Consider the following 10,613-nt stretch of genomic DNA (forward strand, 5'->3'; position numbering starts at 1 on the left):
ATATTGTAGAGAAAAAGAAATATTTGATGGATAAAGAATTGTTTCTTCTTTCTATTTTGAGATAAGAAAAATATATCCGCTCCAATCCAAGGGGGCTGGGAACAGTCTGGGATAGAAAACAAATCAGCCTCAGTTTTTTTCTGTGCTCGGTTTCAAAATAATCCGAATCAGAAAAAAAAAACTCCTGATAGAATATTTTATACCATGCTGAATTTTGGCGCATGCTCAGTGTCGATGAAGTGTGTTTCTGGTAGCGCATGCGCATTAGACGAGTACTCGTCTACGCACGAGCTCGTAGTCGGCTCTGATGTTACAGCGTTAGCTTAGCATTTAGCAGCTGAGGCGGAATTGGATTTGACTCCTGTTTATGAAGTGGGATTCTGTTTGTAAATGTTTCCCATCGTGGTTTTACCATTTAGGACACTGACTTTACAGCTTTGCCTGCGATGGAACACCTAGCTGCTGTAAATCTAGCCAACGGTGGGTAACTTAAGCTAAAGTTTACGTAATTCAGTGCGAGACCGTTAGCATCGGTGGCTAATCACTACGTCACTACGTTACTTAGCATCGAGTGTAAATACATTTTAGTCTGTATTTATAGTTAAATAAAGACTTTTCTATTAATTATTATTGATAATAAGGTTGCTGGCTTCTTTTTCACGGTTTGTGGGAAGTTGTTCACAAGAAGTATAATTTAAAAATAATAATATGCTATTAATAATATATAATCTATATAATAATAATAATAATAATAATAATAGGAGTGTAGGGAAGGCATTCTAAGGTATATTGCCAAGAATTGAAGTACTATGTGATATACTGTATTCTATAAAATACTAATAAATAAACTAAGCAGAACACTAACAAGCTTCGAGTCCATGTAGTTAGACTATATACATAATATTCGTTTTTTTACCCCCCGGATGTGTGTTGTTAAAATGTACACGTAGCTTGACTTCTTATTTGTTCTTCATTATGTAACAGCTGATTTTTTTGCGTGATTAAAGGTGTAATTTAAATGTTGCCTAACTCATATGTCAACGTTGTGGTGAAGTGTCTTTTGTGTGGAACATGATGATCATGTGAACGGCATTTTGTTGCCACGTCTCCCTTTACATGTGGCCGGAGTTTATTACAGGTTCAAGTTGAGTCTCTCTCTCTCTCTCTCTCTCTCTCTCTCTCTGTCTCTCTCTCTTTGTCTCTCTCTCTCACTGTCTGTCTGTCTCTGTGTCTGTCTGTCTCTCTCTCTCTCTCTCTCTCTCACTCTCTCACTGTCTGTCTGTCTCTCTCTCTCTGTGTGTGTCTCTGTCTGTCTGTCGGTCTCTCTGTCTGTCTGTTTGTTTGTCTGTCTGTCTTTCTCTCTTTTTGTCTTTCTCTGTCTGACTCTCTCTCTCTTTTTTTTCTCTGTCTCTCTCTCCCCCTCACTCTTCCTCCCTTTCTCTGTCATCAGGCTAAGGATGGCAGTCCACAAGGAGAACCCCTGTTCAGAGGAACTCTCCTTACAGGTGTGAAATTTACAGCCCCTGCATTGATTATTGCCATTGGATACAGTACACAATGGGAAGGTAGGTCCATGAGACACCATCTGTTACCACGATTCAAGCTCTTAGATAATCTAAGAGCACTAGAATCTATGATTTATACTATCTTTATTATGATCAGAGTAATTGCCTTCTTTAGTTTTTTTTTTCAGTCACATAACAATGATTGTCTTATAAGCTTAAAGGGGAAAAAGGCTGCTACGGAAATGTTTACAGCTGTTATATGTAACTACTAACAGGATCCGACCTGTTTTGCGGATGTTCCATACCATTAACCATAACTGAAAATGGATAAAATCTATGCAGTGTTCTTTAATTTAAACAAAATTGTAATTGTTTATATGGTTTAAGAGGAATAAAACTAAAATTGTTTAATAAATAGTCGTCTTTGAGAAGGTAACTTATTTTTGTAAGAGAATAATTGCTATTGTAATAAGATATGGGAAGCATGGCTGTGGGGATTTGTGTTCAAAATATTGTCAGGGACTGATGGTAAACGAGGGTTCAGCACAGGGGTATTGTCATGCCTGAACATGTTTAGTCCCCATAGTTCCAGTGAAGGGAAACTGTAACGCAACGCAATTGTGTGCTTTATCGTGTTTTTCGGGTGTCCGCATACTTTTGACTTTATAGAGTACATTTAATGCTGATTATTGCCTAATTTGCTATAAAATTAATGCACTGTGTTCATTTCTTTATTGAATGAAAGAAATCTTCTACGTCATTCAGGCTCATCGGTATGTATTGTTTAATCTGCAGTGACCATGACAGCAGTTTCTCTTGTATTCCTTTCATCTGCAGGATCAGTATTTCCTGCTTGTTTCCAGCATCATGGCACTTCAGTTTTTCTCCTGCCGTGTTTCCCCGCTTCCTGTTCCCCTCCTTCAGGCAGCTGCTTGTGCTCGGGTCAGTGGTGGTGCTTGCTGGTCTTCTCTACCTGCTGCTGGTCACAGGCAAAGGCCACAACATCTGGACCCAAAACAATCACCATCATAGGTTGGTTTGATTTAGCATGCTGAAGTTTGGCTAATAAACATATACAGTGTTTGAGAGTTATTTATGTTCTGTACCATTTGGAAACTGTCCTCCTCACATCCAGGCACTTGTCACGGGTGACGGATTTGGAGGCCACCGACACGAGTAACCCCAATCTGAACTATGGTGTGGTTGTGGACTGTGGGAGCAGTGGCTCGCGTGTGTTTGTGTACACTTGGCCTCGACACAACGGAAACCCTCACGACCTGCTGGACATTCGGCAAATGAGAGACCAGAACCGCAAGCTGGTGGTCATGAAAATCAAACCAGGTCTGTGTGTAGATAAAGTAAAAAGAACAGGATCGTTTGATCATCAATATACTGTATTATTTCTAAAAGGTGAGAAATTGGCAAGAACTTTTATGAGAAAATTACAGATATAGAATCGGTGACGACACTGAAGACTTCTTCCTTAAACATTAAATTAACTTCAGAAATTCTTAAAGAACAGCAAATGTTTAAATCTGTTTTATGTTGAGCCTCCACGAAATCTCTCGGAACGAGTCGTTACTATAGAAACGGGAGCATATTAGAACGAGCAAACAATAATATAAAGCTATCATTTTAAATTACTCGTGGAAGTACAGTCAAGCGTACCAGTGATTTGTCAAAGTTGAAGCGGAAGAACTTTAATATCCTGCACAAAGCCCTGACCTCGACCCCACTGAACACCTTTGGGATGAACTGAAACGCTGGCTGCACTCCATGCTTCCTCATCTAACACCACTGCCTGACTTTACTAACACTTTCGTGGCTTCCTAGAAGAGTAGAAGATGGTATTATAACAGTAAAGCAGGACTAAATCTGGATTAGGATGTTTGCCAAGCACATAAAGAGTGCGATGGCCATCACCTTAATAATTTTACAATAATATTATATTGTATTTTCCTGATCTTGTTGTATATCCCATAAGTACACAAACACGAGAAACCAGCTTATCATACTTCTGACCAAAGAGTTTTATAAGCCATATACTTTCAGAGTAAAGGCAGGAAGGGAAGCAGTAAAGAACGTAACAGCAGCTTGACCCAATATTTTTCTGGTGTTTTTTTTTCCCCCCAGGTATTTCCGAATACGCGACAACACCAGGAAAAGCCAGTGATTACATGTACCCTCTGTTAAGCTTTGCTGCTGAACACATCCCCAAGGCCAAGCACCAGGAAACTCCTTTATACATACTGTGCACTGCAGGCATGAGGGTCCTGCCAGAGAGGTACCTGCTATGTAGCTGCTGTTAATAACAATAATGAACCTGAACTGATCGTGTTATTTATATTTATTGTTTATTTAGTCAACAGGAGGCTCTACTGGAAGATTTGCGAACAGACATTCCCGTGAATTTCAACTTTCTCTTTTCCGACTCACACGTGGAAGTTATTTCCGGAAAGCAGGAGGGTGAGGCGACTTGTTATAATTAGCTGAATGTTCAGTTATTGTCTTCAGGGCACTGATCTCTTTTGTTGTGCCATTGTTTGTAGGTGTGTATGCATGGATTGGGATTAACTTTGTGCTGGGAAGGTTCAACCATGTAGATGATGGTGAGTATAGTCATTAGCTGTTAGGGGCCGGCACTGAAAACTCGACAATCTGATGTTTGTCGTTTTCTGTAATTGCAGAACGCTCGATAGCTCGATTTGAGAGCTTCTGACACTTCCAGTCCTGTTTAACTGCCGTGCAGGGTCCGACTTGCTTGCTGTTATAAATCGATCAATCAGCTTTTATTAAATAAAGAGATTTTTTTTGATTGGGAAATAAAAATTCTTCAGAAACCTTTGTTTCTCCAACACATTGAACTTGAATTTATTTCCATCCAGAAAACAGAATTTTCCCCCAGTCTCAACAATCTATTGAAACCCCACATTGAATTCACAACGAAACCTTTTAGTCAAAAAAAGATTTGTATCTCTTGCAAAGCTCATGTAAAGCTCCACTTTGCTTTATACTCTTGGACTTGTAACTGGTTTGTGAAAAACATCTTATCTTAGCACAATGTGCTGGGAACTCTTGCCTGCATCCAAGGCCATCTTCTACAGCTGCGGATTTTTCCCGTGGATTATTTTTAGACAAAAGTTTATCAGCATAATTTTAACTTTGTAAATGTCCCCGAACGGTCTTTCCCAATCCTCTAAACGTATTAGCGTGTTACCGATAAGCTGAGTGACTACAGGCTTTATTACAATTAAAGCATACTATTACCTTAGTTTTGGTTTAGTTCCATTGGCTCATATCACCATTTCTAATTTGACATGATGCACCTGACTGAGGAGCTTTATGCTCCTGCTATGTTCTGGTTTATCAAAAAAAAAAAGGGGTTACAGTTCATATTGACTTCTCATTAGCAGCTGATTCTCAGTCATTGGTTCAACGTTGCCACACTGAGATCAATGTAAATATTCAGTAGTGGTTTTGGAAACGTTACCTGTTACTTGTCTCGGTGGGAAGGGTTCCAGCTGTTGTAGTGAGCATTACTTTTGTAGTTTATATAATTGTTGCGTTTAAAAGGGACATTGGTATCATTTTTATTGTATCTGCTTTTAATATGTTGTGTGTAAGGTTTTTAAGATGTCCAAATGTACTGGTGTTGGTACTTGGCCCATTTAATTGCTGCTTGACTTGGCATTCTGGTTTAGAAATAATTTCCTTTTCTGAACTTTGCTTTCTCTTATGAACTTCGTACTTGTATCATGGGGCAGTGGCGGCTCAGCCAGTAAGGCTTTGAGTTACTGATCAGAAGGTCAGACCGTCAAGCCCCAGCACTGCCGAGCTGACAGCGGACCCTTGAGCAAGGCCCCTAACACTCTGTTACTTTTTAACAAGCTGGGATATGCAAAGAAAAGAATTTTACTATAGCGTGCTTTAGCGTATTGGCGACAAATAAAAACCGTTGTCTTCTTCACGGTTTCTTCTCAGGTGACGAAGAAGTTGTGGAGGTGCAGGTTCCTGGCGGAGACCAGCAGGAGACTTTGGTGCGCAGACGCACAGCCGGAGTGTTGGACATGGGCGGTGTCTCCACTCAGATAGCATACGAAGTGCCCAAAACTGTAAGCTTTGCTTCCCAAAAACAGGTTATTATCTACAACAATTTCCATTCTTAAAGCCAAAAGCTTGGTCTGGCCATTGACATGCTTTCCTCTTATCTTTCTGGTTCTTGTTTATCAAATCTTGCCTTTCCTGTGGAGTGAGAAGGCCTGTAGAGCTGAAGCTTAGGGTTACAATCAGTATGCCGTGTGGTGATCGTGTGTAAGGCGTAATTATTTTCCAGAGAAAATGATCAGCCTTACTACATTTTGCAGTTTGTTTTGATTTGGCTGCAAATTTGCTTTATTTTACATTGTCTTTTCACTAACAGGCCGGTGTTTGACTAAAACCTCTGATCGTCTAGGAGAAGGTTGTTCCAATCATGTACCTTTACAGCTTTTTATGCATTTCACCTGGCTGGAGGGCAAGATGAGTTTGTCTTCAATGCTTTATCCTAAATGTTCAAAAGATATCTAGTTTCGCATAGTTAACACGAAAACACAGCAGTTTCCCAGCGTGTGCTTATTAATGCCAGTGCTTGGCACTTATGGCTTGTAGTGTGCATGTTTTAACTTGTATCAATTTGAAAGGATGTTTTCTTTACGTATGAGGTGTCGAGCCGATGAGTGTCTGATCGCATGTGTTTGTGGTTTCGTGTGTATTGATAGGAAGAGGTGGCTAAAAATTTGCTGGCAGAGTTTAACCTCGGCTGCGACGCTCATCGCACCGAACACGTGTATCGTGTTTACGTCTCGACGTTCCTGGGGTTTGGTGGAAACGCAGCACGCCAAAGATACGAGGAAAACCTCATCAGGAGCACTCGCCTCCAAAACAAGTAAAACCAACACGGGTCACTTTTTTTTTAACATTTCTTTTTGCGTTTTTCTTTCTGAACAAAGCAGAGCTTGTTGTTTCACTTCATGAATGAATTGAGGAAGGAAGGAGCATTCTTTTTTTTCTTTTTTTTTCTCAATTTTTATTGGCGTTGTGGTTTCATCTAGTAATGTAATTTTTTTTTTAGGCTGCTGGATCAGCATCGTGGTGAGTCCCCAGACTCCCCTGTGCTTGACCCGTGCCTGCCCTTGGACCTCCAGGACGAGGTGGGTCCCCCTGGTCAGAAGCTACACCTGCGTGGGACTGGAGATTTCGAGCAGTGCCGCCTGCACCTGCAACCTTTCCTCAACCGCACCAATGAGACCAGCTCCTCTCTGAACGGTGTCTACCAGGCGCCAATCAACTTCCGCAACAGCCAGTTTTACGGCTTCTCAGAGTTTTATTACTGCACGGAAGACGTGCTGCGCATGGGAGGAGATTACAACTCCACCAAATATGCCAATGCTGCAAAGGTATGCTTAGACCCCTCGCAGTCATTTTCTTCAGAGAATAAATTTTGGACTTGTGTCCTTGTGCTTAGACGACGTAAACGAAACTCGGTTCTTCGGGATTTAGACGTGTTTTAGTTTTGATAGTAATGCTGTGGGATTTTTGTGAACAAACTTTGATGGACTTTTGCAGGACTACTGCGCAACCCAATGGAAAATTTTGAGAGAACGCTTTGACCGTGGCCTTTATGCCTCTCATGCAGACTTGCACAGGCTGAAGTAGGTTCCAACACCATTTCCATTCACAGGTTATAATAATTACATAGCCATGACAAGAGCTAAAGATAAAGTCGCCCTCTCCCTCCCTTCACAGGTACCAGTGTTTTAAGTCAGCATGGGTGTACGAGGTGTTCCACTCCGGTTTCTCCTTCCCTCTGGGCTACGACAACATGAAAACGGCTCTGCTTGTATACGAAAAAGAGGTGCAGTGGACTCTGGGAGCCATTTTATACCGCACACGTTTCCTACCTCTAAGGTAAGGCTGAAACTTTAGGGTTCCGGGTGTAAATGAGAAGTCGGATAAGAAAGTAACTACAGGTTCATTAACATCAACGTGATCCGTTCATCCTGAGCAATTGGTCCAACAGATACAAATATTTATAACAATAAACAAAATACATTTAATTTTGTGCAAGACAATCATGTTAATATCATTTAAGCCCTATTTTGTTCTTATGTAATATCAGGGACATCCAGCAGGAGAGTCTGAAGGGTTCTCACTCGCACTGGCACCGTGGCTTCACCTTCATGAACAATCATTATCTCTTCCTTGCCTGCTTCATGGTGGTGCTCCTTTCTATCATGCTGTACCTGCTCCGCCTGAGACGCATCCACCGCAGAGCTGCGCTGAACCGCGGACCTTCCGTCCAATGGCTGGAGGAAGGACTAGACACTCCAGACCTTCTTGTCACTTTATAGGACATGAAACATTCAAATAGCTCGGAGGAAACTTGAACTCTTTGATTTTTATTTTTAATATGTCGCAGAGACTGAGACCTGGAAATTTCACATGAAGGAAGTTTTCCATCATTGTACTGTACATGACTTAAGAACTGCTGGTCCTGCCTGAATTTTGACCTCTTTTTTTCTTCCCAGGCTCCTACATTTAATAATGATCCTCAGATGTTTTACGATGACGTCGATAAATGACTAAATGGTCAAAAGCCCAGTGGAAATAGCTTTTCAGTGCAATCGTTCTTCATCGAGACTGATCCAGAGTGCCTTCCAAGACGGAAGTCACCCATTAAGTTCGGCCGGGAAGCTCAGAAAACGAAAAACTTCTGCTGCCTTTAAACATTGTTAATGTGAAATGTGCTGAATGTGAAGTTAGCATGAGGTTTTAGTGTATGCTATAGTCTCATGATCTAAGGCTCTGTCCACATTTCATGGATATTTTTTTCCGGTTATTTTTTGTTTTCTGGTTGTTGTTTTTTTCAGTGGTGGTTGGTTTTTTTTTTTTGTTCTTGTTTTTTTTTTATATTTGTTTTTGCTTTGTTTTTTGTTTTCTTTCCTGAAAAACCTTTCTCCACCATGAAGCTTGTGCATGCCCAGTAGATGTCAGTAGTGTATCAAAACCTGCAGCAAAGGCTTCAAGAATAAGATAAAGAGCATGCAAGTGTTGGAGAAGGTGAAATGTAGGAAAACACTAACACATCCGGTATTTTTCTTTTTTTTATGATTTTTAAGCGGAAAGTGAAAGCCAGTGTTTAAAAAAGAAATATCCTTGTAATCGAGACAGGGGCCTTGTTTTCTCTCTGACAGGATAAATGTCAGATGCCCCACAGCCGTATGTAACTCTGGACCAGAGTTAAATTGCAGAGGAGTCACAGCATTTATATGCACATCATGGCCAATCCATGGATTTTGTCATTCCCCAGGTGTCCATGAGACAACAGGAGCGAAGAGCTCGGTTAAATTTGATCAGCTAATTGCGATTGAAAGTCGTGACTAACGGTTTAAGTAATAGTTAAACTAACCAGCAGAGATTTTGGCCAGCAGTTATGATTTATAATAAAATCTCTAGTTTGGTATTCTGTCCAACATCTAAACACGAGCCTGTATTATTTTTTTTTATTCATGTTTATGTCTTGCCCCAGAAATACAATCGATAAATGGGGTTTTAACCACAAACTCATCAAAACTCATGTTCTTATCCTCTTCACCTTTTAATTCATTCCCTCAGAAAGAAGCACATACAAATAACCAGTGTGTGTACGAGTGTGAATGAGGTATTGAGAGTACTAGTCACAATAATAGTGTTTGGACTGTTTTGTAGATGACACTGTATTACTATTTATTTAATTCTCCCCTTGGACTGTTAACAGGAACCCAAGGAACAGGCTTTTTCTAGCTTTACTAGCTCAGTGTTTTTGCTATGTTCTTTCTTTCTTTCTTTCTCTAATGATGTATTTTGCGCCAGTCTTGTAAATCTTTTTTTTTTTTGTTTTTGTTTTTTTATATAAATGAGTTATTTAATAGTAATTCAATGATGGGTGTAAATTCTTCAGTCTCGATAGAAGTATGAAAAGAAGCAGTGCAATATTCATGTGAAAACGATCACACACATTTCCTCTCCCCGTATAGAGTTGCACTCAGATGCCAGGGATTTCTAAAGGTGTGTGTGTGTGTGTGTGTGTGTGTGTGTGTGTGTGTGTGTGTGTGTGTGTGTGTGTGTGTGTGTGTGTGTGTGTGTGTGTGTGTGTGTGTGTGTGTGTGTGGGGTGTTATGAATGTAGAGGATTTAGAACGATTTAAACACGTGATCAGAGACTATCGTTATCTTTTTTTTTTCTCACAATGGACTTCATTTTTCAAAACTTTCATTTGTAAACTGAAATTTCTTTACTGAAACCCTACGCTCGGAAGCCATCGATCCCGATACGATGTACATAAACGATTAAAATCCCTGCCATCGTGTTTCTAAGAGTTGTTCACAAACCAAAATCTGTAATGTGCATGTGGAAAACAATTTTCCCAAACACGTTGTTACCTTCTGACAATTAAACCAAAACTTGAATTTCCAGTGTCTTTTATTGCTCTTCTGTTACCTTTAAGATAAAGGATAAAACAAATGCATCCAATTATGCAGAATTTGTTTTAATACAGTTCGATCGCTCATAACGCGACACAGACGATACCGAAAGATTAAGAGATGGATAGAAAAGTTAAATCAATCGTTTCATCGAAGAACTCTGCAGTTCAACACGGTGTCATGTGGATTTAGAAAAAAGCACCATCCACTGCAACCTGTTACTATTCAATTGACTGTTATTGAGACTGTGATGGAATATAAGTATCTGGGCACTATAATTGATCATAAACTCGATTATAAACTCTAAACACTAACAAGATACTCAAAAGCACAGCAAAGGCTCTGTTTTTTAAGGAAACTGTAGTTTTAATGCAGACACAACGACTTTGACATTGTTTTACTTAACTTTTATTCAGAGTGTGGTGACTTTCGCCATCCTGTGCTTGGGGTGTGTGTGTGTGTGGGGGGGGGTGTCTTTCTGTCCAGAACAGGAATATGCTGGATACGGTGACTAAAATGGGCAGAAAAATGACTGGATCTAATGTTAAAAGCATCTCCAATCTTACAGATCAGTTTACCCTCAATCTGGCATTGAGGATACTGGATG

The 10,613-nt window shown here is 40.2% G+C and overlaps 1 protein-coding gene across 2 annotated transcripts; it reads left to right on the forward strand.

Moving 5' to 3' along the window:
• Positions 1 to 101: 101 nt before the first annotated feature.
• On the forward strand, positions 102 to 9,995 carry entpd4 (ectonucleoside triphosphate diphosphohydrolase 4). 2 transcript variants are annotated; one of them, XM_027152767.2, is made up of 13 exons: positions 102 to 480; positions 1,451 to 1,565; positions 2,343 to 2,537; positions 2,641 to 2,846; positions 3,639 to 3,789; positions 3,868 to 3,971; positions 4,055 to 4,114; positions 5,487 to 5,641; positions 6,263 to 6,429; positions 6,616 to 6,940; positions 7,110 to 7,195; positions 7,290 to 7,451; positions 7,663 to 9,995. In XM_027152767.2, the coding sequence occupies exons 2-13, from the start codon at positions 1,558 to 1,560 to the stop codon at positions 7,892 to 7,894; spliced, it is 1,851 nt and encodes a 616-aa protein (XP_027008568.1). In that variant the 5' UTR covers positions 102 to 480; positions 1,451 to 1,557; the 3' UTR covers positions 7,895 to 9,995. The 2 variants fall into 2 exon arrangements, with proteins under 2 accessions (XP_027008568.1, XP_027008569.1); XM_027152768.2 differs by having other exon boundaries at positions 5,487 to 5,617.
• Positions 9,996 to 10,613: the final 618 nt, after the last annotated feature.

The sequence above is a fragment of the Tachysurus fulvidraco genome, chromosome 14 (assembly GCF_022655615.1).
Source record: "Tachysurus fulvidraco isolate hzauxx_2018 chromosome 14, HZAU_PFXX_2.0, whole genome shotgun sequence".
Taxonomy (NCBI): domain Eukaryota; kingdom Metazoa; phylum Chordata; class Actinopteri; order Siluriformes; family Bagridae; genus Tachysurus; species Tachysurus fulvidraco.

Coding starts and splice junctions, on each gene's coding strand:
- entpd4 (XM_027152767.2), top strand. Junction 2,847..3,638: donor GGTCATGAAAATCAAACCAG/GTCTGTGTGTAG, acceptor TTTTCCCCCCAG/GTATTTCCGAATACGCGACA. Junction 7,452..7,662: donor ACACGTTTCCTACCTCTAAG/GTAAGGCTGAAA, acceptor ATGTAATATCAG/GGACATCCAGCAGGAGAGTC.